This window comes from Opisthocomus hoazin, chromosome W (assembly GCF_030867145.1).
Source record: "Opisthocomus hoazin isolate bOpiHoa1 chromosome W, bOpiHoa1.hap1, whole genome shotgun sequence".
NCBI classification, from domain to species: Eukaryota; Metazoa; Chordata; class Aves; order Opisthocomiformes; family Opisthocomidae; genus Opisthocomus; species Opisthocomus hoazin.
In genome coordinates, this window is record NC_134453.1 from 323,576 (window position 1) to 349,866 (window position 26,291).

General features: G+C 45.8%; 2 protein-coding genes and 1 long non-coding RNA gene across 11 annotated transcripts in view; 1 reads left to right on the forward strand and 2 right to left on the reverse strand.

Moving 5' to 3' along the window:
* Positions 1 to 23,248, forward strand: part of LOC142365665 (alpha-protein kinase 2-like) — an 88,545-nt gene extending 65,297 nt beyond the window's left edge. The window contains exons 13-14 of one of the 3 annotated variants that reach the window (XR_012766535.1): positions 21,752 to 22,012; positions 23,027 to 23,248. The gene's annotated coding sequence lies outside the window, so the exon portion shown is untranslated. Of the gene's footprint in view, positions 1 to 1,885; positions 2,499 to 21,751; positions 22,622 to 23,026 lie in introns of those variants that run through there. The other 2 variants (XM_075446688.1, XM_075446690.1) reach the window with 2 other exon arrangements.
* On the reverse strand, positions 490 to 4,648 carry LOC142365667 (uncharacterized). The gene is made up of 3 exons (XR_012766537.1): positions 4,377 to 4,648; positions 2,492 to 3,082; positions 490 to 1,311 (listed from the first exon to the last, which is right to left on the reverse strand). It is a non-coding gene; the product is annotated as an uncharacterized LOC142365667 (long non-coding RNA).
* The window catches only part of LOC104328496 (NEDD4 like E3 ubiquitin protein ligase), a 170,418-nt gene continuing 164,052 nt past the window's right edge, over positions 19,926 to 26,291 (reverse strand). For all 7 annotated transcript variants that reach the window (XM_075446699.1, XM_075446698.1, XM_075446697.1 and 4 more), the window contains 6 exons: positions 24,707 to 24,767; positions 24,239 to 24,298; positions 23,579 to 23,686; positions 23,242 to 23,338; positions 22,615 to 22,687; positions 19,926 to 20,328 (listed from right to left, as the gene is read on the reverse strand). In XM_075446699.1, the coding sequence (XP_075302814.1) occupies positions 20,226 to 20,328; positions 22,615 to 22,687; positions 23,242 to 23,338; positions 23,579 to 23,686; positions 24,239 to 24,298; positions 24,707 to 24,767 (502 nt within the window). In that variant the 3' untranslated portion in view covers positions 19,926 to 20,225. The remainder of the gene's footprint in view (positions 20,329 to 22,614; positions 22,688 to 23,241; positions 23,339 to 23,578; positions 23,687 to 24,238; positions 24,299 to 24,706; positions 24,768 to 26,291) is intronic.

Below are 26,291 nucleotides of genomic sequence, written 5' to 3' on the forward strand. Positions count from 1 at the left end.
GCCAGCGCCTGGGCCCCCCGTCCCACGAGGACAGGCGGGCGGGGCAGGGTGGGGCGGGGCCTCCCGGAAGGCACGTGGCCCGGGCAGGGGCCACAGAACCTTCTGGAAGGGGTGGGGCTCAGGGCTGGGGTCTCTGCTGAGGAGACGCCCGCTCACTCTGTGCGTCTGGTCTGCTGCCGTGCTGCGGCGGGGCAGGCAGGGCCGGCCTCGCGCCCCAGGCCACCATGTCCCCTTCTGGGAGGAGAGGCCAGGCCGTCTGCAGCGGCAAAGCGCTGCACAGGTGAACTCAGCTCCCGCCGCCAGTGCTGAGGTAGTTGGTCAAAAGGCTGTGGTAGAGAACATTGGAAGCAGGGTGGAAAGGGTGCTCGGTACCTTTTGCTTGCTGTAGCCAATTGTAATTACTCATTATTTGTTTAAACTTCTCAGTCTTGGTGAAGTTTGTTCTAGATGTGAGTAGTCACAATGCGCTTTCCCCCACCTCCCCCGGGGCTTCAGGTGAAACCTTTCAGCTTGTGCAATTAAAAAGGATTCTCTATAGCCTTTCACACACTTTTTTACTGTTTTTGCTCTTTTCATAAAAATTACAACTCAAAAATTGGTGTGGTGTCTTGACAAAATCATGAACACAATGTTTTTAACTCCGTGTTGAAACTTTAACTTTTCCTGTGCCGGTTTGACCTATCTCTGGCCAAATGGTGACTGGAAAAAGAACTCCCTGCCGCGGGCCTATATGCTGAGTGCCTAAAAAGCCTACAAGCAGCCAAGATAAGGCTACTTAAATATGTTTTGGTAGGGTGGTTTTATTTTTCTTTTCTATATTCCTCTGCACCTATTCCCCCAATTAAACAGAAGAATAACATGGCAATAATATCAATGCTTTGGAGACAAAGAGTAGTGACCAACAAAAAAATTAGTCATCAGGTGTTTTATGTGACATTGCAGACACTTTCCTTGCTACATGTAGACTTTATACAGATATCATATTTAGTCTAATCAGATAGCTTACTAACTTGTTTACTATCCTACGCAGCATGAAATTGAATTTCACATGAATATTCCAGTCCTGGATGCCATAGCTCTGCTGAAGTGAAGTATTTTTCACAAAATCGCAATTTCAAGACCTCGGAGAGAATTAATGTGCTGTTTCTTTTTCTAGTCTGTCTCTAGGAGTAATGGCTATTCCTGTCCACAGAATGCGGCTGCAGGGGAGGGTGTAGGCTTCTCAGGTGCAGCTGGTCTTTATTTGCTTCGATTAATGCAGGTGCTAGGCTTCAGGCGTGGTAAGTTCTCTTTATGTGTTAGAAGAGATTTCTATAGTGAAAAGAGAAAGGAGACTAAGGCAGGGAGAAAAGAAAGGCAGCTGGTCCCTTAAAAGAGTTGAAGAGTTCTCTCCTTTTTTCAACAAGAGAAGTTTACTTGTTAATGCTATGGAGGGGATTTTCTTTCAGCAAGCAGAAGCTGGTTTTCAGTTGGAAGCCTGGATAGCTATAGTGTTTAACTGGACAGTGATAACTATGAGCATCTTACATGTTGCGGGTAACTTGCATACAGAAACAACAAATATGGATCCTGAGCTCAAGATAAAATGAAGCAGTGGCAATTCCTGGCCTGGCACTGAGAATTGCAACATTATTTAACAAAAATACTGACAGAGGAATTATTAGTCTACTTTACAGGCTGTAGAAACAGGGTTTGGGAGTTACACAGGTGTTTAGACAAACAGAAAATTAGTAAGTCTTCATTAAGATCAGGTGGGAGGGTGGCTCAGAGACCTTTCTAGAGACTGTTAAGTCTGTAAAGTGATACTCAGTGTGGCTAGGTGTTCAGAATAGTCTGTGTTAAATTGGAGAAGCTTACCTATTGCACTGGATATTAAATTTACTAGATAGCAACAGCTCTGGAGTTCTTGAGACTGCGCTTCTGGACTGACTCGGCTGGAGTGAATAAGCTTACAACTGACAAGTAAGTGGACTCCTAATCTTTGGTTGTAATGGGATGACTCTGAGATTGCAGTACTCAGCAATTAAAATAAGAGGTGTTGTTCCTTAGCATGTATTAGATTTGATGTCATTTAGAGAATGGACAATGAGCTGGATCAGAAGTAAATCACCAGAAAGCTTGTCCCTCTACCCCCCCCAGAGGTGGCCTTCTGTTTCAGCCTGGTTAAGTGTGGTAGTGTGTGGGTCCCTGCCACTTCTGTGGTTTTTGTGTTCTGAGTGGGAAGGAGGCTTTCTGGGTGAGGTCATTCAGGACAGAATAACAGGGCCTTTTCAAAATCAGCTCTTGGAGGGTTTGCAGTCTACCAACTAAGCAGTGCGGCACAGAGCTCCCAAAAATATTTTGCTGAGGTGTAATCCCAAAGACAGTGTTGTGCACTAGGCTAAGGCATTCATGCTGTAGCTATTTAGAAGGTCTGGGCCTTACTAAGTATCCATTTGATGTTTATACTAGCATCTGAAGCATATGCATTGATACAAGAACTTAGCTGTACCTGAAACAGGAATGTTGATACTGGAGTCCCAGTAGCTGAGACAAGAGGTCATCTTCTCCCTTGTTTGTGAGCCTTCCTTGGCTGGAGACCTTTTACTGAGAGGCTGGAGGATAGCTACAGAATGCCAGATCTCATGCAGGTGTCCAGGGATCCTCAGTCAAACCATGTTCTGGTTGTTGTGAGGCTGAGGAAAAGGCTGGGTTTTGCTGAGGAGCTATTGCAGCCCAGGCAGTGTTCTGAAGACCAGTAATTCTGGGTGCATCAGGTGACTGAGCATCACTTGCTGAGGCAGAGCAGATTTGTAAGAAATGGCAGGGCCCCCTCAGAGTCCTGAGGCAGGTCGTGCCACCCCGTGGGTCAGGAGATGTGCCTGGCAGGGTGAGGTTAGTGCTGCAATGTTAACCTCGTGGGCTTGTTACCCTGGCCAGCAGGTGATGGGTGGTAGCATATGTAAGTGCTTTGTTGGTGGTGTGCCCTGGCAGTCTGGATTTTTTTTTTTTAAATGAGTGTTTCCCACAAAGCTTCAGTGCATGCTTTTGCTGGAGTTTGAGAATAAAAAAACATGCTATCCTCTACTGCACCATGATATACCTGCCACGAAAACAAAAACATTCTATATTATGGTTGTTCCTTGTGCATATTCTTATAATACATCATTATATGTGTACACATGATCTGTGACTGTGCAAATGTGGGCTTGTTTTCAAAAGAAGGAGCTCAAGCTCAGTGTAAAAGGGAAGAGTTTCTCATTGTCTTGTTGGGTGGGGAGGGGAGATAAGCGATTGAATGGATGAGCGCTGCAAGAAAAACACCAAGCTTTTTTTAAGCTATTAGGAGCTGGGTGCAAATAACAGGAATTAGGTGCCTACCTAATCACATACCAATTCGGATCACCAGAGCTTTAAATCTAGTGCCATAACCTTGTTAGTTTTCCAAGTTGTGTGACACTGTACTTGGAATACAGTGAAAAGAAAAATGAATTTGAGACTTCCGTTTTTCTGTACTTCATTTCTTCGTATCTCATTGCATTGGTATCAGAGTTTGAAAAGAGGAACTAGTTTGCTGGTCAGACTAATTTATCTTTTTTTTTTTTTTTTTTTTTAAATGGAGAAATGAAGATCTGCTTGTGAAAGAGATGAGCTTTTTTTTTTAAGGGAAAAAAAGGTGGGGGAGGAGGGAGAAAAATTGTGTGGTTTTCAATAAATGCCTACTTTACATTTCTGCATCTTGAAAACATTTTCATTTGGAGATACTGCTGAGATGTTTCACTAATTTTTTTTTTTTTGAGAAAGGTATCTGCTGTATTAGTCTATAATAGTTGTTACAGGGATTGTATTTCATAGCCATAATGCAATAGGACACCCCTCTTTTGCTAAATCCTTGATACCATCTTGCTGTTGTTTCTCAGAACACAAAGCATATATCTAAGGCACAATTTTCTCTATGTCACGTGAACTTTTTGATGTATCTGTTTAGTCTCAGAGGAATTGTCTTCAGCTGAAGCAGCTGAATTTTCTGGTTTGTTTTTTATTTTAAATTTTTAAACTTTCTACTGACACTAAAAACAACACTTGAATCTCTTGTTATTGTTCTGTTGTATTGGAAATCAGTTCAACACATGCAATTCTTGTTTAGTAATCTCAATGAATTAATTTTTATTAAGTAGAAGATAGGCTTGAGTTCATATAAAGATCAAGTAAAAAGAAGTTATTTTCATGTCCAAGTGAAGGCTCTTAGACTATGCAATTTGCAATCATTTCAACATATTTGTTTTCAAGGCTTATTCAGGTATTCAGAAATTATTCTCTCTGCTTACCAAGTGAAAAAAAATATTAATTTTATGTTTGCAGGATAAATTCTGTATGAAATGAAATTTACAACTCACCTGCTGTTCCTAGAATACTCTTGAAAACTTGTTTTTCTTCTGAGGAAGTTTATTATGAGTGGAAAAACCAAAACACCACATATGCAAATCTTAATCTCTATCCCCAGTGAGAAGTGGGTTATTTCCTCCAGATATTAGCTGGTGTTTTTCCACCTTACATTAGAACGTTATCCTACATAATGCAGCTGCCTTTAACACTGTGTGGTAGGAATGGCACTGTACAAAGGTGGCATTTGAATCTGCTGTGCTGAAGCCGCAGACTGCGTGTGCTGCTCCGGGGTCGGAACGGGCCCCTTCCACAGAGTTTGGCTCTGTTAAAGATTACTTAGTCTGAAATGTATGAAGTGCAAGCCTTCTCTTAGATTTGGTTATTACTGTGGGTATTATTTCTCTAGGACTTGTCAGTCTGGACTGTTGTGAACCCTTGTGGTAGGGTGGCATTTGGCAAGGTGTCTTCTCTAGAAAAACTCGTTGCCGTTTCAGTACCTGTCAACAGGTTCAGTCGCAGGAGCCTGTTCTCCCGTTACAGCTGTTTGAGGCTGGTAGGTTTTACGAGTATGGTGCTGTTCTTTGGTGCCTCTGGGATAAAAGAGATGGTAAGTGTGATTCTGGGACTCTCTCAGCAGACTGGCAGTGTGCTAATCTGAGGTATGCCCTGATACTGCGTGGTCACTGATCGGGAGAGAAATTCATGTTTTCATGTTGTGAAATATGCCTTCTGGTGGGGAAAATGCACATGCATTTTCAGTGTGACTGGTGTAAGGTACGATATTCTCATGGGTAGTTTGTTGGAGCCTTTCACATACGTGAACCTGGGAGTGTTAAACATTAATCGTTCTTGTCGGCCCTCTAAGCAGTAAGCCAGTTCTCTGTTTTAACTTCGGGTAAATGAGCAAACGCTCTGGGGCAATTCATGCAACTAAGTGGTTTGTGTAGCAAGATTCAGTTGGTTTCACAGCTCTTAAACGCTAGTGGAACAGAAAGTCCAACTTTAATTTAGGATTGGTAACTCAACCAGACAGAAGTACCACACTGCTGTGACAAGCAAGTCTGGGAAATTCCTGAAGTTTGTTGAAGATAATTTCTCATCACAAGTACTCAGCCAGCTAGGAAGCATGCCCTTCTAGACTTACTTGTGAATGGAGGAGGACTCGTGGGAAGTGTGATGGTAGGTGGCTGTCTTGGCCACAGTGATCGTGACATGGTAGAGTTTAAAATTTTTGGTGTAATGAGAAGAAAGGTCAGTGGAGTTGTTACCCTGGATTTTGAGAGAGGAAACTTTAAGCTACCTGGGGAGCTAGTTAGCAATGTCCCCTGAGAAACGGCTTTTGAGGGCTTAGGGGTCCATGAGTGGTGGTCAGTTTTTGAGAACCACCACCTTTTTAAAGAACCTCGCTCAGGAGCAGGCAATCTGATTGTGTCAAACTTCAAGCAAGCTGGGTAGATGACTAGCTTGGTTGAACAGGGAACTCCTCTTAGGTGCTGGCAGCTGGGTCGGGCTTTGCAGGAAGGTTACAGAGCTGTGGCGTGCCAGCGGTGTTCATCAGGGCTCAATCCTAGGGCCAGTGCTGTTCAACATTTTCATCAATGATCTGGATGCAGGAGTTGAATACATCCTTAGCAAGTTTGATGATACTAAACTGGGAGGTGCTGTTGACTCTCTCAAGGGACGAGAGGCCTTGCAGAGGGATCTAGATAGATTGGATCATTGGGCAATCAGAGGTGGCATGAAACTGAATGAGTCCCAGTGCTGGATTCTGCCTCTGGGACAGAGTGACACTGGGCACAATTATAAATGGGGAGAGGAGCGGCTGGAGAGCCGCCCCGCAGAGAGGGGTCTGGGGGTGCTGGTGGGCAGCAGGCTCACGAGGAGCCAGCGGTGTGCCTCGGCAAACCCCATCCTACTGACACAATGAGAAAACAGCATCGCTCTGTCAGCTGGTAGGATTGCTGAGCGCTAGCTGCACAGTAAGATCGTATGATCTTAGGATAGTTCAGGTCGCAAGGGCTGCCGGAGAGTCTGTAGTCCAACCTCCTGCTCAGAGTTAGCTGTAGGATCTCACTAAGCTGGTCAGGTCTTTACCCAGTTGGGTCTTGAAATGCACCCCAGATAGAGCCTGCACAACCTCTCTGGGCAACATGTTCCCAGCTTTAACAGATACGATCCTGTGACTCAGCTGTGTGACCACCAGGTACCAAACAAAGTAACATCAGAGTCTGAAGTGCATGCAGTGAAAATTATGGTTTCTTCCATAAGGCTTTTACAGTCTCAGTGAAAGATGAGTGAGAACTTGATGAAGAAGCAGAAGGAAACAATGAGAATTTGCATTCTTTTAAATACACTAGCAGCCTACGTGTCATGGTGTGTTGTGGGGTGGGGTTTTTTGTCTTGCTTTTTTCTTCTGGGTAAGTAGCTTGGTTATTTTTGTAGCTTTATGAAGAAAGAGATAATACAGAGGATTTTGAAGGCTGCTAATACACCAGTACTCTCAAAAACCAAGCATCTGTTCTGTCAGGTGTGAAGGAATGAAGGCACTTCATTAAAAACAGAAGTAGCAGTTGATGGTTGCCTTTCCAGTGGTGGGCAGAGCTGACATTTCAGTGTTGAATGGGAGCGGGTAGCTAGTGTTGGGCTGGGCCACAGAAGCTTTGAGACGAGCAGGCGTTTATACTCGGGCTTGAGAAGGCTTAGGAGGAGCAAGATGATGTCATCAAAGCAGCAGCAGGTGAGAAATAGTTGAAACAATGTTCAAGATCAGTTTTTCCTTGATTTTACTACTGATGCCTGCTGTTCAGGAGGTTCCTTGGCACCACCACAATATGGGTAGTGGTACTGCTTTCTAGGGGCTGTAAAAAGGAAATACCAAGTGGCATAATTGTTAGCAAAAACTGATTAAAAGGTAGATCAGTGGTAGTAATTAGGGTATCACACAGTTTTCTGAAGTTACTTAGAGGCTTATTTCAAAGTCTGAAGAATACTGACTGAGAAGCAAGTTATTTGTATGTTTACTGTCGCCTCTGCCCCAAAGAATAAGGTTTTCTTCAAATAAGATTTTCCTGAAACACATTGTTTGACAAAATACTTCAAGCAGAAATTGCAAACCTAAAAAAGTCTTCAATTTAATTTGTAGGTGCATTTTTATTTAATTCTTGAAAGCTGGCATGAATATTACAGTTTGGATTAAAATAAAAAATGTTGCTGTAAGTGTTATTTGAAATTATTATACCTTTTATGTCCATGAAGCTTGGGAGTTTTGGGGGTTTTGGTTTTTTTAGTCCAGCTTTCAGATACTATGGTTGGGAGCATGAGGAGACTAGGAGGAAATTGGGCACAGACCAGCGAAGGGTGTATGTTTTGGTTATTTGAGTTCTCTGATGCAGCGCCTACTGAAGTGATGCAAATTGGAAGTGATGGATATTGGATGAAGTCCTTAATTTTTAATAAAAATCAACATTCTCTCTGTAGTTCTCTAATTCACCTATTTTAAGGACAAATTTGTCAATCCAGAGGACCTTGTGTTCCGTGCATGACCATTTTAACAAGTTCATTTGACTGGCCTGTTAAAACTGGTGGTGTGACAGTTCAGATTTCAAGACTTTTTTCATCTTGTTAGCTATACCTCATGAATGTATGCACCGAGCTTATGTCATGTCTGACAGACTATAATAAAGTGTAGAAGTTTGCGGGGGGGGAGGACGTATGACGCTGACAAAGAGTTGGAATGCTTTTGTATGGAAAAATACAGTGCATCCCATTCAGAGAAGGGAAACCTGCTTTGTGTGGGCCTTTTTGTGTTTGCAGGAAATCTAACAAGTTCTTAAAGAACTGAAGGTGCCGGGGTGAAACGCGATGTCGTCATATAACCGGACATCAAGCTATAGGAGAGCAAACAAAATGGAGGCAGTAGTTGTCAGTTTTGTCTCTAGGAGTTTTCCAAGGTTCTGTAGTGGGCTTTTCAATGTATTTTAGGGTGTAACTCGCATTTTGCAATGTGAAAGGTTTTGCTGAATCCCTGGCTTGATATTTTTGGGTGGTGTTAGCCTCCTGGCCCCCGCTTTTGGTCTGCCAATAGAAACCGATAGCCAAGAACAAACAGCTACTCGGTAGATGACCAGATGAACTGGCTGTTTGGTCGTTGGACTCCTGTCCTTCAGGATGTGGACAGATGTGCTCAAACAAAGCTAGTTAAACAGATGCCAGTGGCACAGATAAAAGGTGGTATGGATATGTATGTGTATATATACATTGGCCTTACAGAAAGAGAAAGGCCTTTTTTTTTTTTTTTTTTTTTGTTAGTAACTGTCCAACAGGAAAATCCGATGACAGTTCTTTCTGCAGATTAACTTAAAGTTGCTGTGACGGTCAAATGACTCTCAGTTATCTCTGTTAGATGCCACTTATGCTGGTATTCTATGTTGTTAGATATTGTTAAGTTTTAAAATGTTCTGCATTTTCTTAGGTGACGCTTATTTGTGCATGCAGTCAGCGTAGAAAGACCTCTGACTCCCCTGAAGATTATGTTTGCTTCCCTCGTAAGCTGTTTCCCTAGCAGCCTGGTGTGGACTGCTGCTTACACTAGCAGCCTGACTTGTTCATCTTTCATTCCCCACACCCCAATACTGTCTTATGCTGCCTGGTTTCTTTTTTTGGGCAAAAGATGCTCATACCAGAAATATTTCCACGGAAGTTGCTGTAGATTGAATTATCTTTCAATACAAAATGTAAGAAACTGTCATTTCCTAAGCTGTAGTGGATATATTATAGCAGCCCTCTGAAGTGCGTTGAACTGCTTCCATCTGCTCTTTTTTCCTGTGAGTTTAGATGTTAGTGATCGGCTTGGTTTTGACAGTTATTTGTCCTGTGAACAAAAGAGCAACAGTAAGGGGTACAATATGTTCTGAGTTTGTGAACAAGAGCTAAAAGAAGTTTAGGAATGGATGTAGCACAGTTTTCTTCATCCCTTTCCTTTCTTGTAGAGCCAAGTGAAAGCTGTGTAAGGTAATGCTAAGAAAATGGATCTTCGCAATAAGTTGGAAGGAATGTTCCCATCAGTATTGCTCAGAGCCAAGCCTGACTCTGTGCTTACTGCTCCATGCAGCTACTGGGGGTGAAAAATGATGCTTTTATCACAGAAACTAAAAAAAAAAACAAAACAAAACACAGAGCTACTTGTACTGATGCTGTTAGAAGACTGTGTTTGCCATGGAATAAATAACAACTTTGTAGTAAGAATAAGCATAAATTGAGATGATGGTCTACATCACAAATCTCTAATTGTTTATCGTAAAATTGTCAATATATATTGGATATGTATCGCAAATCTGTATTTTGGGGATTTAATGTAAATAAATACATTGGAGGCCAGAGGTTTGGGACCTGGATCTGATCTGAGTTTTCTGACTCCTGCGTTCAAGACCTGAGAGAGACTAGACGCAAAAGCAACTGTTAAAAATTCTAAGGAGAAGGGATCTTCTTGGGAAGCAGGGGTACTTTTTTCATTTGTTTTCATCTAAGTTAGAGATGAGGGAAGGTCTTGCTTCCAGGAATCCACACTGGAGGAGGTTCAAATTGTGGTCCAGACTTCTGGTTTCGAATAACTGATACTGACTCTCTTTAGTGCTTATCTCTACATTTCAGTCCTGGTTGATTGCTCTGTGTTCTAAAAGCCACTGAAGAAGTACAGTGCTGGTGAGAGTTCACCATAAAAGGTTTTCTTAGCAAACAGTACATCAGCTTCTTCATTATTCTGCAAATTCAGAGTCAAAAAAATCATAAGATAGTTGCGTTTTTCTATCTTACTAGAGTACTTGCAAGTTCTTCTCTATGCCAGTGTGCTACAGTTTGCTGCCAAACTGTTCTTCTCAATGGCAGATACGCATAGAGCCTTTGCACCTGCGCTTAGACTGTTCCAGTTTATATTATTCTGGTACAGTGCCACTGCCCACAGGTAGGTAGGAGAGCATTTGTGAAGTCCAGGTTTCTGAGGAACCCTTTGATTTGTGTTGGGCTGCCTCCTTGTAGTACAACACTACCTGCCTTTCTGTCTTGGGGGTTAATTCTCCCTGAATACTGGATGATCTGCCAACTCTTGCATTAGCGTTGGTACTGTTGTTACAAATAAAAGGCAGAAAGGAGTGACAGGGAGATCTTTTCTGCCTTGCTATCAAATAACAAAGTCCTTTATGAAAGGGGGGAAAAAAAGAACTAATAATTTGGACTGCATGCTCCTTTTTTAAAAAAAAGAAACAACACCTCAAACCTAGAGGCACAATTGGGAAACATTGAGTCCAAGATGTGCATGTAGTAACAAGCCACTGAGATAACAGAAATTGTGATTACATGTTGTTTACATTATTATTAAATAATCAGAGGCAGTGAACCAGCTGCACGTAGGACTGCTTAAAACTTGACGATTTTCTTAAAAGCCGTTGTTCACAGAAGTAAAGCACTGGAGCAAGGGAAGTTACTGGGATGGTAGGGAACAAGTAGCCCTCGATTCCCTGAAATCTAGATGGACTGCAGAGGAAGGAAGTTCCTAGACTTACATGAAAGATTAACCTCTAGCACTTTGATGTTTTTTGATTTTCGTTCTGTGTAAAGAAACCCATAAAACAAAAGGTATGTTCTGCATCAGCATACCAGAGTATTTAGAGATACAGCAGAGAAGCGTCTGTCCGCTGCATGCGACTAATATTTGCCAAGTATTGACCTAGCGTCCATCTCTGTTACTCTTTAACTTTAGTCCAAGGCTCAAAGTTTACCTTTTGTTTCAAAACTGATTTCACAGGGAGGTCGTGTCCTCTAGCTAATCCAGTAGTGATAGAGGTCTGTAGAATGAAAACTGAGTTTACCACAACTTGGAGAAAAGCTCTGAAGCCCATACAGAAAACCTCTATGGCACAGAGATGCATACATACCCACAAACACAGAAGTGCATAGTGAGCCTGAAAAAGTGACAAAATGGAGCAAGTAACTGGCTAAATTAGCAGAACAAGCAGAAGCCCTGGGTTTGTCCCACCTGTTTCTGCACATAGGCAGGAGAAATGGAGTTGTGTTCATAACCTGTGCAATTGCATCTGTGCTAGCTGAAGCTGGCAAGACTGTATAGTGACAAACTGGAAACCAGAGTACAAATATTCTGTTCTTGTCGTAGCAAAGCCACAGCAATACGTGCAACGTGAGTTACTTGGACTGGTTTGAGGCAGTGGTTATTGCTCACTTTGCTGTAAAAATCTGCATTACAGATGAGAGCGAGTGCGTTCAGCACTCCACAAGATCAAGCTCACCGTATTAAAATCATAGAGTCAGGCTCAAAGCGGTTTGGGTTGGAAGGGACATTACAGATCATCTGGTTCCAACCCCCGTGCCGTGGGCAGGGACCCCTCTCACCAGCCCAAGGTGCTCCGAGCCTTGTCCAACCTGGCCTTGGACACTGCCAGGGAGGGGGCAGCCACAGCTTCTCTGGGCAACCTGGGACAGGGCCTCACCGCCCGCAGGGGGAAGAATTTCTTTGTATCTAATCTGAATCTCCCCTCTTTCAGTTTAAAGCCATTACCCCTTGTCCTGTCACTGCAGGCCATGCTAAAAATTCCCCCTCCGTCCTTCTTATAAGCCCCCTTTAAACATTGAAAAGCCACAATAAGGTCTCCCCAGAGCTTTCTCATCTCCAGTTTGAACAACCCCAGCTCTCTCAGCCTTTCTTCATAGGAGAGCTCTTTTCCAGCTCTTGGGTCGTTTCTGTGGCCTTCTCCGGACCTGCTTTAACAGGTCTGGGTCTGTCGTGGGCTGGGGGCCCAGAACTGGGCTCAGTGCTTCAGATGGGGCCTGTCAAGAGCAGAGTAGAGAGTGAGAATCACCTCCTTTGACCAAAGGAGAATTTCAGTTTTATCAGGTCCAAGCATATAAAAGCTAGGCAAAGATTGAATTTAAGCTTTCATGGTTAACCTGATTGCTGTCCCTGTGAATATATAGCATTCCCTGTTTTGTATGCCTAGAGTCTTGTTTCTGGGACCTAACTTGGAAACCAGGCTTCCTTGGCTTCAGCAAAGCCAACAGCAACTGACTGAACAGCCACCACACGTCATCCCAGAATTTCTTTGCACAGTCTTCAGCTTCCTGAATGTTCAGACCTGCGAACCTGCCGTGTCTCTGTCTGCTATTTGAGTGCTGGTAACCGCCCGGTCTCGCTGGGAGCCAGGTACCTGCACACCCCGCTGGGTCTGGGCTTGGCCAGTGGAAAATCCAGCTCCTAGTGAGGTGGCTATTGCATTCATCTTTGCTTTCATAGTATAACTTGCTGGGAATGGTAGAAGTTTATGTTGTGTTGCACTTGAGAGTCTAATATGTCAAGCTAGCGAAACACCCACAGCAAATGGCAGAAAATAAGTCGGGTGAAAACAGCAGATGCATTTGAGCAAGAATAAATTGAATTTGAACAAGGCTCTTGATCGTAAGCTGGGGAAAATAATCAGTGGCAATCATCAAGAGATTATTTATCTTTGTAATCTTTGTATTGGAGATGTTTGAAACAGGAGTGTTTCCTGTTGGGTTGCCATAGCAAACCCTGGGTGGCTTTCTCATGAGGATATTAGGTAGGAACGTAAATGATAGTGGGTTTTATGTAGAGTCAACCTCGGAGTGAAAGAAAAGCATGGAATTCAGCTTGTTATTCAGCTGGATTTAAAAGACTGAAGCTTGCTGAAGCAGAGGAGAGGTTGGCTTTGAGAAGAGTGTATGGGCCAGATTTTTTCTGGAGGAATTTCAGCCTTTTGCGATTGCCGGTAGGTTTTCAATGCCCAAATGCTCATTAAACATAATTATAACTGTCTTCAATAAGTGTAATTCTCACATGCACAATTGCTCTGCTGTGTTATCCCTACCTAATTAACGTCCTCGTACACATAATGAATTTCTAGGCATGAGCAGATACTAGTTGCAAGGCCTGTCTGCGCCGCCGTCCTGCGGAGCGGCGGGAGTGTAGCCCAGCACAAGGCACAAAGGGTTAATGCTGGGGGGCAGTGGGGCCTGGTGCTGCCCTCGGCACTCCTGTGTCCCTACACCCTGGAAGCTGCTTTGCACCAGGATTGCAGTAGGCAATTCCAGGCGTTACGGGAAGTTCTCTGCCAGCCCGCAGAGTTGGTGGACTTGCTGTGCAGGCCGTGGCCAGTGCCAGAAGTGCGACTGTACTGCTTGTCGGTTTAGTCGCCCCTTGGCTGGGTCGCAAGCCACTGCGAGGACTGGTTTGCGCGCGAGGGAGCCAGCTCCTGGGGCCGTTCGCGTCAGGCTTTCTTGCCGTGGGCCTGTAGTCAGCCCTTGCTCGAGAGGCATTGTGTGAGGCACAGACGAGTGCGAGAGCCTGGGCTGATATCCGCACGAGTGTGTGGGAAGTGTTACGCTGCCAGCCTGGCTGCCTTCGCTTGCTGGGGCTTCCAGAGACCTCCGACGGTACGTGCAGAGACAGCGAGCAGGGTGGAGGTGTCCCAGGAGCACACGGATGAAGGCCTGTTAGGTGACAGGTAAGGGGTGTCAGGCTCAGACCAAAGGAGAGATACTCCTTCGGACTGGAAAGGAGCACAGACACTGTGCGCAAGCAGCTGCAAATACTAGAATTTCCCATGACACCAGAAAATACTGATTTAAAAAAATATATGAATTATATGGCTATTTACATGCAAAGAATAAGAAGCCATCACCACTGTGGCAAGTCCTTGAGCTGCTTGTCACTCATATTTAAAATTGCCTTTGCTGGAAGCACTACGATTCGCCCTACCCTTAAGCTGTTTTGGCAGAATTTGCAAGTCAGATACTTGTCCAGCTGGGCCTTTAATTTGATCTGGTATGGTTGCTTTTATTAATGGCAGCAAGCTTAAAAAGAAAGAGAATTAATGTGGATAGTGAAGCGTTTCTCCCTTGTAAGGAACAGGAGATGTCAGGCTAGGAAGCGACCAAGTTTCAGGGCTGGAAGTACGGATGCGTTCACCACTAACGCGGTTCCTGCAGCGTCTCCTGTGGGTGGGGGGCTGCAGAGCGGGGTTGATGTTGAGTTTGAACACGGTGGCTTGGTTGGTTGGTTGGCTTGGTCAGGCACAACAAAACCTTTCTAGCCATATGCAAACAGCATATGTGCTGGTTGTGAGGATTTGCACAGGTATTTTTTAACAATTTGGAACACTGCCTTGCCACAATTTATTTTTCATTTCCAATTAGGAACACAAACAGAATTGCTGGGTGTATTTTTGGTGGTGTGTTTTTTGGGTTTTTTTTGCAACATACTGGCTGCAACTATGGCAGTACATGAATACACATGTAGGTATCACTGGAAGAGAGGTGTGTGTCGAGGTGTTTTGTTGTTTGTTTTTACACTTCTGCTGCAAAGAGTGCTGGTGAATTGTATGTTTCGGTGCGACACAGAGTTTGTCCCGTTGCAGTACGAAGATGTTTGCCCGTGTAAAGGAGCACGTTACCAGCAGAGCCGAGTTAGTGCCGGCACACGGGAGGCTGCGGTGTTAGGGGGTAGAATTGACTCTGGGACGTGTCCCCCGGCTGCTCTAGGTTAGGAAGAGGTGGCGGCTTGAAGAAAGGGGAGGCGATGGGCAGCCCTTTGAGAAACCAGTGCCTGAGGGAGGAAAACATGGACAGGCACCAGAAAGTTCATATAAAGTAAATTAATTGCTGCTCTGTGCTGATGATATCGCTGAACAATAAAGAGGCTGGTGCATTAATTAACAGGGTGGAGTAAGTCATGCTGCAATTGCAAGCTGAGATGGTGTACCACAACATCACCCACGTGCGCAGAAACAGCTCGGGTGCGGGGCTGAATAGGCTGCATCCTCTCGGGGTTCGGTGTCCTACAACGTCGTATGGCAGCGTTAGTGAGCGCCTTGTAACCCCATTCACACAGCTGGTCACATCTGTTGGGAAGCCCAGCACTACCTCACGTGGCAGGTGGTGCTTCTGGGTCATGTTCAGAGGGTTTTTTGCCTGTTTGCCTCGGCTGCCCGTGTTCCTCTTCCGGTTTCTGGACTCCTGGACGCTGGCTTAAGTGGATGGCAGAGGGCCGTGTGGTGGGGAGCCTCTTCCCTCCCCCCTTTCCTTTTCTCTCTTTCTTCAGGAAATTGCAGCTGCAGGCGTGTGCTGCGTGACCCTTGGTGTGTGTCGGTGGAAGTCAGGTCTGTGGTGTGTGTAGCCTGGGCTTCACATGAAGCTCAAAAGCCAGGAGACAACGTGTTACTGACTCTGTGTTAAGACGAGCAGAGAATTCGGTCCCTCTGCAGCTCTCTCAGCGCTGACGTTGCTGAGGAGGAACAGACCCTGTTCTTAAAGCGAGCTGCCAGGTCAGAAGCGTGGCTTGTGGTGGCTGGTTTTTTTGTTAGGTTTGCGGGTTTTTGTGTGGGTTTGGTTTTGTTTGTTTTGTGTGGGGTTTTTATAAGTTAGACATTCACACTGCTTAACAGAAAAGGCAACGTGAGTTGTGGGGATGGTGTGTTTCATCAGCCGAAAATAAAGTGGGGACAGATGTGGCTGCACATAGGCTCCCCCAGCCACACCCCAGGCTTTGAAAGCCTTCCTGCAAACTGTGACCTGAAGGCAATTTTTTTTGAACAAAACAAAGCTTCAGTTAGATAAAAAACATATTTGAAGTATAAAATGCTATAGCTTCCATAATTCTTTATTAAATATTTAAGTTGCATCATTTCATTACAACAGCTTCATTTTGTCACTTTGAGCTTTTGCTGTTAGGAAAACAAACTACACTTTCACTGCTCCTCAGAAAATAAATGAAAAAAATGACTTTTGTTCATAAACAAATCCTTTCCCCACAGTGCATCAAATCCAACCACAGTTTAAAGCTCTATTAATTGTGAAAATGAGCATTACTTATAAGTAGTACTTTAAAAATAAATTTTAAGGTAGTTCAGCATAATTTTGAATAGCCTTCTAGTATGAGGTGGTTAAAAATATTATGAAACTCTGAATTTAACCTGAAATGTTTGACACTTTTGCGTGTTTAGAAACATTAATCTGTTTTAAATTTGATTGAACACAGCGACATTGCTTACTGGAGTTTTCTGTCTGGATTTTGGGAATCCTAACCTAGTCGCTGTTGCGTGGTTGTGACAGATCTGCAGTGGCGCCGGCTGCTCGCTGGCCTCTCGCCATCCGATGGAGCAGGTTAACGCACGGAATGCAGCACGCGCTGCTGTCTGGGGGTGCGCAGGGGGTGTTTTCACAGGTGTAAGTGGAGGCGGAATGGGGACAGGGGCTGGTGAGAAGCGCACAGACAGACGCAGGACTGCACGGGGCTGGGGCCGAGGGGGTGGTGTCTAACGGGGTTCTGGGGGCACCGCGGCAGACCCCACGGCCGCGTAACGCCAGTGCAGTCACAGTCCGGTTTTGTCGGGTTCCCACATGTTTCAGACAGGCCTTCTTAGTGCAGCATTGTAACAGAAGGGTGAAGGCTGTAGAGAACTTCTTCCCTCTGAGGGTGACGGAGCACTGGAACAGGCTGCCCAGGGAGGTTGTGGAGTCTCCTTCTCTGGACAAGGTCCTGTGCAGCCTGCTGTAGGTGACCCTGCTTCAGCAGGAGCGTTGGACTAGATGACCCACAGAGGTCTCTTCCAACCCCTACTATTCTGTGATTCTGTGTTTGTGTTGTTGCAATTTTACATAGAAAAGTTTTGTGGCCTACCTTTTTTTCTCCTGTACATACTGATACGTAGCGCTTGCGGTCCTATGGGTGTGAGCACTTGTTTTAAACTGTTAACGGCGCGGTGTAACTGTCCCCCTTCCCTCCCTGGATCTGCAGCTGTCCCAGGTTCCCGCTGGATGCTGCGGTTGGGATGACCGGTCGGGTCTGGGCAGGGGGAGCGGGACGTGCTGGCTGCCTGGTCAGCTTGTCCGCACGCTCATCATGCCTGCGTGGCGCTCAGGCTCTTCCCTTCCCAATCCACGGTGGGAGAGGTCAGTGCAGAGACAGGAATACCCCACACCTTGGGGCTGGCAGAGTGGCGGGGTGTTACTCTTGGCCTGACAGAGAAGCAGCTGCTGTTCCCAGCAGCTAGGCAGGCAAGGGGGGGGGTAACGTAATCGGTGTGATGTGCGCTAACCACAGCCTCACAATGGGAACAGGAGGATACAGCTGCAGACCCCATATTCTGTACTGTGACTAAGATGTTTATGAAGTACTTGCCTTAAGGCCTCTTAAGACCAAACAAGTAATGGTTTGGTACCACCTTTGTGATTACTATTTATTAAGAAAAGAAAGAAAGTAGCTGAATAGAATGGTTTAAAACACTGTTGAGCCATTTTGTGGTGAAGGCTCTTAACTGTCAGTATACAGGAGCGTACTGTGTGAAGAAAGGCACTGCACTCCACGGTACAAGTCCCACTGGAGTGTTGGCTGCTTTGCGGTTTAGATGTTTTAAGTAAATGACATTTAGCTACCTTTTTTCCTAGAAAGGTTCCTCCAAATGTAGTTTCAGGAGCTCCCGAAGGACTCCTGGGTGGAAAGGCTGGAATCCAGCTCAGGACCTCAGTAATAGCACTGTGGCTTTGAGTTAAACGAGCCCAGCAGAAGACGACCCCCCCTTCCCCCTTTACTGAGCCCTACGGGGGGGGTCGTTGCACTGTAGGGCATCTCCAGAGGCTGTATCCCACCGCGCAGCTAACCTGGGCAACCAAAAGTAACAAGCTGGCTTACTGTTGTGTTCAGCTGGGCTTTGAGGAAGAACACCTTCACGGAGCGTTGAACAGCCTGGTTCCAAACCAAAGCGACCTTGGGGGGCTGTGCAGGGAGGGCAGGGGTGGCAGGAGAGCAAAGCTGGGAGTATGACTCTTCCCTCAGGGGAGCCCGTGTTACAGCCAGCTGCGCGCCCATCCCAACGGTCAGCGGAAGTACCCGGGTTTACCACCCCCCTCCTGCTCCTCCTCTCTGCCTTCCCCATGCCCCTTCCCAAGCCGAGCCCCAGCGCGGTGTTTCTCCAGCTGCTCGGAGGCCGTCCGCTTACTCGTGTTCCAGCTCACTCATCAGCTGTAGACGGTCAGGGAGGAATTTCAGGAAACATGGGTAACAGGAAGGGAATTGCAAGCTGTGTTCAGACAGTGGAGTGACCCTCCTCGTGCGCCCATGAGCGCCTTGCACGTTTCGCCAGCACACAACCCTGTGCAGACCGGTAGCAGCATCGGGGCTTCCTCCCAGCAGCCTGGCCAGCCGCAGCGTCGCTGCCCTGCGGCACAGCTGCTCAGCCGCGGACGCCGGCAGCACTTGCCTGCGGGTGGTGGGGAGAGGGCGAGGGCAGGGCTACAAAGCTCTTGGCAAGGAGGTGAAATTTTGTTTCGGCATGCAACATCATCTCGCTTCACAGGCTTTAAATGGGTTCCTGGGGAAAAGGCCTATGCCCAGGTGAGCACACAGGGAAGACGCAGAGAACCAGGCGTTACCTTGCTGAGGCCGCACGCTCGAACCTGCTTCAGCCGTACTGTAACCATGTCACCGCAGTGCATCGAATACAAATCTCTCACTTTTAATCCGTCACAAAAGAGATGCAACTCAGACATTATAGTTTCAGCATGCAACATGTCATAGGTAACAAAATTGATTAGATAGCAGTGTATATTAAATAAATCTTTGTGATTAAGTAAAAAATAAATCACAAAAACAATTGCTGAGGAACATGTCTGCAGGCTCAGCTCTACATCTGTTTGTTTTTTTCGTTTATACATCAGCAGCAGCCAAATTCACAATTGATAGATATTGCACCAGAAGACATGTGCAGTGAGAAGGAATATAGTCACATTAATGTCCATGATAAAAACCAGATATGCCTTCCATGTGTTACATAAAGTGCCTTTAGAGTTGGTGCAGTTAGAAACAAACCGAAAACCCATTGTGGTTTAGCTATCGTTAGCAAACGCGTACAAACCGGAGACAGAACAGACCTGTTTTCCATAGTGCCAAATCGCACAGTGCCAGGTTTCATTCAAAATGCCTCTGTTGCAAACAGTAGAGAGGAGAGGATAATAAAAGAATCACTATACAAAGATAACGACAGGGTTAAGCATATCTTCCTAAACCGATTAATGCCAACCCTACCCCAAAATGCTTTATCGTACATGTACATATTACCAAGGATGAGGCAATGTCGTTATTGAAGATGAGATTTGGCATGCTATGTTATGATTCTCCCTTGACTTGTAACTATTCTAATATTTATACAAAACCGCAACATCCAGTCCATACTTCTGGATACAGAAAAATATTTATGTGCTCAAGGGAAAGAGTTGCTCTCGATAGATAGCCCACGTAGAGAAAACTGCCAACGTGGCTTTCTCCTGCTTTCTTAATGCTTTGGGAACACGAGGCTCAAAATGTGCTTTGAAAAAATGACACTGGCATTAAGTCTGGTACGGAATTAAGAAAAATGCTTATTTTTCCAAGTATATGATATTTAATTGTAATGAAATAAAATCTGAAAATGTCTAAATCAATTAAAAAGTAAACAAGAGTTGTAATACGATACCTGTAAAATGATTAATTCCATTCATTGTCATTAGAAATTATGCAAAATATTTATTAAGGGCTTTGCCTACAGAGGCACAACATAAATAGAGTAAGTCCTGCTGAAATGTGACCAGAGTTCATGCTGAGCCGTTGGCAGTCTGCGGGGGAGCGGCCGAGGAGCCACCCCCAGAGCACAGTTCAGACCTGGGGGTTCGGGCACCTGCACCGCCCGAGGGTTTGCTCCATGAACCAACGCTGTGCAACCGTTCCGCCACAGCCGCTCCCGGCCCGCCAGGCAAATGCAGGAGTGCAAGCAGAACTTGCTTGAAGGGGGGAGGCAGTCGCCGTTCTAATCCACTCCTTCGAACCCTTGAGCATTCTCCACCGCCATCAGGAGCTTCTCTCGCAGATCTTCAAAAGATTCATACAGAGGTAAGTCTAGGCGATTAAAGCTGAAATTAAGAAGGAAGAGAGTCATTTAATCATCCGTTGAAAAATACACGTAATTTTAAAGAAACAGAAAATGTGAAATAATCTGGGGGCCTTGACAGAGGATGTGTCTTATTGTGCTGAGGCGGGCAGTCGCCACAGTGTGTCCCTGCAGGCAGCTCCGCCGAGCAGCCCTGCCTGCGCCAGCTGTACCCGCGTGCCTCCCTTCTCTTTGCAGCTCACAGCCGGCGTTTGTTAAAAAACACTTCGGAAAGGAAAAACCCGACAGAAACAGCCCCCCCCCCAATATTTATTCGACTGAAAACACTTCATCTTTGTCAGCAGGCTGGTTTCCTGGGGCTCTGAGGTTAGAGGATGGACTCCCCACCCTCTGGAGGAAAAGAACGAGAATGACAAACACCCAAAGGAAGGGCTTGAAAAGGTCCTGTAAGATCCAGTGGATAACTGAAACGCAAAGAGGACAGCTGATGTTGGCATGTGTTGTGGGTTTTGTTGCTGTCATCTTTTTGTAAATAAAACTTTTACTTCTATAGAATGATTGCTTTTATGGAAAGATCACTATTCTGTACGGATGTTCTAAAAAGTATTTTTCCTACACAGCACAGTTTAAGCTGCCTTCCAGCCACATTCTTGATACGCAACAGCGCAAGTCGAAGACTTGTATCGAATGCTTTCAGTATTTGCACGTTCTGTAAATTCGGATTCAATTAAGTCAGCTGTGCTATGACCTCACTTTCTTAGTGAATTGTCCAACGATTTATGGCCTCTATGCAGCGTGGCTTTCTATGGCTACGTTTTGTTACGTCAGACTTTCTGTAGTTCATTACACCCACTTACTAGGACGAGGGAAAAACAGAATTGTGGACAATGAGGGTGGGAGTAAAAGCTGCCTGCAGCATGGTGATACCTGAAGCAGAATTGCAGCACCAAGGGGAGAAAAAGCCTCAACCCCTATTTGTACAAATGGTTTTGCTTTTCCAGCTCATGGACAGCCTGCAATTTCTTAGTGTTCTAGAAGGGAAGAGGAAGAGGTGCTAAATTTCTAAGACACATGAAAGAAGGCACTGAATCATCTTAGCCCTACAAGGCGAGGCCCTATTTTTCCTTCCAGTGCGCTCTGTTGAACTCCTGTTACCCTTTTCACAGTGTCTCTTAGACAGGTTCCTCCCTATCCTGCGTTCTTCAAAGCCTTCAGCCTGACGGAGCGGAAGAGAACAGGTCTATGTTTTAACGTTCACAGAAAAATGACTAAAGCCTAAGAGGTAATTCCTCTTGCTGTGTTTCCCTATCCCAGTTTTGACAGGAACCCCAAACTGGAGAGCTGCTCCTACGCTGCCTTTGCCATGACTGCGGTGTCATCGAGGAGCCACCAGATGTCATGGTGACTGTACCCTTAACTGTAATGTTTGCTTGTCCCTTTCCCAGGTTTTCCCGCTGTGAAAGGCGGTGGGAAACAACCTGTAGGTGTTTGTGGTGGGATGGACTGCAACCTGAAGAGGACGCTCAGCCAGCGAGACAGCCGTGGTGACAGCCCCTGAGCTCTCGGGGCTCTCTGTGGGAGGCAGTGAGGACCCTGCTCCCAGATTCTGCACAACACGTGGGCGTACGGCACACCGCCGGTGCTGTGCTGCCTGCGCTGCGACACACAGCGTGCTGCAGGGACCGCTCACGAACGGGGAGCTGCAGGTATGCGATACGGGGAAAAGGCTTCAAGCAGAAGGGATTCAAATTGCTTCCCTTTTGTCAGACTGGCAGTTTAACTGGCCAGCGCTCGAAGCGATTTGCAGGCTACTACACGGCTTCAAATGTGATAGCTAACATTGGGTATACAGGGCTAGCAATTTCTTCAAATGTAGTGTAAAATGAAGTAGGGGAAAGCTCACTCATCTCTCTAACACCTACTTTAACATGCAAGGAGTTGCTAGAAGAAAAGTCCCGAGTTGAAAGGGTTGCTTGGAATACAGTAAAACAGCATTAAGAAGGCAACTCCCGCAGCCGGCCCCACGCCCGTCAGAGGGCCAACGAGCATCGCTGGGAACGCTCAGGAGCAATGGCACGGTGCTGCAGCTGAGCCTTGCTACCTCCTGTGGCAGCAGATACACACTAGCTGTTCTTTGCCTTTTAAATACACGCCTACGCACACCCCGACATAGGCGTGCAGGTTTCAGAGTATCCCATTTTATAAAAGAGCTAAAAGATGTCAGAGATAAGCACCGTCACCAGCCTCCCCCTTCTCGGCAGTCCAGCAGCGCAGAGAAGTGACCCAGCGTTACGCCTGTGTGACTTACCAGGTGTGAGCTCTGGGCAGTTTGTCAGGACTTCCCCATTGCTCTATTGTAAACAGCTGAGGACCGTTTGAACCTGGTTGAAAATGAAAATCACGTGAAATACACATTGCTGGGACACTGTAGAGACAACCTAAATATTACTGTAAAATTAAATGTTTGTACAAATCATAGGCTACATCTTTCAGCTGGTATAAAATACTCAGTACAAACTCTCTTGATTAAAACTACGTTAAAGGAAATAGGAATCTGGTTTGTTATTTCCAAGTCCAGTTAGCTTGTTAAGTTTATCTAACTGCCTGTGCGTAGGGTATGTATAGCGCAAAAGCAGCAAGCTCAGACACAAGCACTGAAGAAGTGCCTGGCTAAAGGTGCATTCTCCTTCCTCTGACACGAGTGTTACTCCTGTTGACAGCTCAAACTTCCGTGGGAGCTAGGAGAGTGTCTGTGTAGCGCCCGAGGTGCACCGAACTGCACTCCTCCGTGCACGCCCCACATTCTCCAGAGCTCTGGCTGCCCAGAGGGAGAATTTTTACGCGGGGGTCAAAGGCTGGCTCTGACCCGGTTTCCTCGGTGGTGTTGCGGAGCGCCTGTACAGCCGTTCTGGAGGGGAACGGGAAGGAAGCTCACCGTAAAGTTCAGCAAATCCGTTCATAGGCACGCGTGACGTCCCAGTAACAAACTGCAGCAATCGGATCCGCTTCTCGGCATCCATCAGTAAAACGGCCTGTTGGCAAACACACGCCGTCAGTGTCTTTTCACCTGCACAGCCGCAAGCATCATTGCTAAAAACCAGAATGAAGCACCAGGAGATGACCTATGTTGGGCTGTAATGGACATCTAAGTCTGAAGGATGTGATACATGTCCCACACCAGGTTTTCTCTGACCAATCTCTTGTTTCTCGGCAAAACAAGACAGGGACTTTCAGGAACCGTCAGCGAAGCCCAGGGCGGTGGACAGCCTTACCTTCCAGAACCACTGGATAACGGGGTGGTTTGGGCAGTAACCGTTCTTGTAGATTGTGTGTTGTCTCCAGTCGTTAACATCAACGTCGCCAAGGCCACACATCAGTAGCTGCAGGTGGAAGCAAATTGTTACAGCGTTAACCGAAGACGGCGCTGGGGTGTCCCGTACACAACAAGGTTGCACTTTCCCCCTCTTGCCTGAGCTTCCACACAGCTAAGTGGCGCAAATATAAATGCAAACGCAGAGGAGAGTTGAGCTTCTCTTGAGGAGAATTCTCAAAGTGTCTGTTTTGTATTCTGTCTACATGCAGAAACACTGTACGCGATGACGGACGCGTGCTCTGTGTGACAGCAGCTGTTACGGTATTTTGCTCACTATAGGACTGGTATCGGCAAAATGGCATTAATTCTGTAAGCTACTCACACGCTTCTGTATGCACATACTCGTCCACCTCACTGACCAATTACAATTTTTTGTGCTTTTATGTGGTCAATAGATTGCCTAATTAGGGAGAAAAATCTCATTTCCCACTAAAAGCAAAGCATCTTTGCAAATTCACTTACGGTGAGTAAGTAATGGATGATGAGCTTAGAACATAACACGACTTTTTGTGATGAGCGTTACTGACCTGTAGTCTCTGGATGCCAATTAACTACTCACCTCTAGTTCATTTTCATCAAAAATTTTAATCAGATCAATAGGAAGAAGTTCGGTGAATCCCTGAAAGCAAGCAAAGCAAAGTTAAAATTCTCATAGCACGTGAAATGAAGTTTTTAATCTAACAGGATCTTTGGCTTCAGGGAACCTCAGTAAATGACAAAGGATGAGGACAAGTTTTGAAAATGAAGTACACAGTTGCTGAAGTATGAGTCCTTGATTTAAAAAATTAATCACTAAATTATTTCAAGCTCAAATAATTTAAGCTTGAAAGAGAATGACCTTATTCTCATAGGGGAAAGATTATATATTCTTACACAAGGTAAACTGTGAAATCATAAACCATAAGCGTTCCAGAACCTGTGTGGTTACGCAAAGCTCCCACTCCCTTAACGCACACACGGATGTACAGAAAGTCTACATGGTAAGAAATTATTTGGGGGGAACGAAACGCCAGCTAAAGAACCTTACCTCCAAAAAAGCGTTCATTTGTTTCTGCACTCTGTTTACAAACCTCCACTGGATGACCAGGCTGTAGCAGATAAACAAGAACACACAAGCACTCATCAGCAGACTGCAAACTACGCCTGCGGAGCTTCAGCAAGGCTGATGGCTTCTGGCACGCGGGTGCGACTGCAGCCGCCTCCCAGCCACCCGCGGACGCTACGGAAACCGAGTGGCTTTGATTCCCACCTCCCTTGTGTGACCGAGCGAAGGGCTGAGCGACCCCCGTGCCGGTGAACACGTGGCCGTATGAGTATTTTGACACTGCCGTGCAGTACAAACCGGACACATGCATTTCCAGGTATTTTAGCCATGGCTTTTCTACATCACCAAGAATTTTTTACGGTAACACTACCAGACACCCCGAGCTGTCTGTGCTATGGAGATTAACTCGAGGAGGAGCACGGCAAGAAGGCTCGCCCGTGTATTGACGCAGCCTACAAATTCCTCGCTGCGCTCCTTCTTCCCAAGCGAGGCTGCACTCTGGAGTGCGGACAACGTATTTACTGTTGGTATCGGGCACCTCAGTGACATTTCATTCTTCCAGAGCTCTGAGTAATTAGCAATTCCCAATAAAGTCTACAAAATTTGAGGACAGATGTAGTTACATCTAGCAGCCTGCCTATAAATAAATAAATAGATGAGTAAACCCTGCAGTACCAAAGGAAAAGGCCTGTGTTTCAGTGCTAACCACCTCCAGCCCAAACACCTCACAGGGTCTACGACAATGCTGCAGAAATCCGATTCCTTTCCTACCGAAGCGCGCTTCATTCCTTATTGGCACAAATATAGCTGTTTTAATGTTTCCTCGCCTTTGAAGAGGCACTAATTAAAAATGCCAGCAATTATAGATGAGTTTATTATTTTACATTCTGACAGGCAGAGAAACAGAGGAAAGCTTACAATTAAACCTAGACAGCCTGCTTAGACTTGGGCAATTTTTGGTAGCGACACTGGGACTGACGCCCCGGGCCGGGTCTGTGCAGGCAGCAGCACAGGGGAGCGGGGCGAGGGCCACGCCGGAGCGCGCTGCCGCTCATCGCGCCAGGCCTGGGTGGGGATTTCGGGGAACCCAAGCAGTTCAGGTAATTTATTTTTGTTCTTATATTGGCCAATGCTACGTAAACTGCATTTCCCAAGAAGGCGTGACGGCCCTGGGTACTGCTCATCTGCCCGTCCCGAGAAAGTTCTAGTGTGAGTTTTCCTTAAGAAAGAACATTGGTGTTTGATTCGCGGCTGTTCAGTCAGTTTATCTTCCTCTGTTTCTGCAATAAGCATTACATAATCAAGCAATGCAAACAAGCCACCCGATGTGCTGCTGGAGAGCGAGTCTTCCTTATCTACAGGCTGGCTAGCCCGTGAGCACCACATCCGCAGAAGAACGCAGCATTTGGGGGTTAACAGGACACAGAGGCAAGAGTCATTACGTTTGGTACTACACCTGCAGCTTGGTGGGGGGTTTTATTGGGGTTTTCTTTGCTGCGGGTTTTTTTTGTTTGTTACACAACTAGACTGGTTCTATCCATGATAAGGGAATTCTGGGGGAAAATAT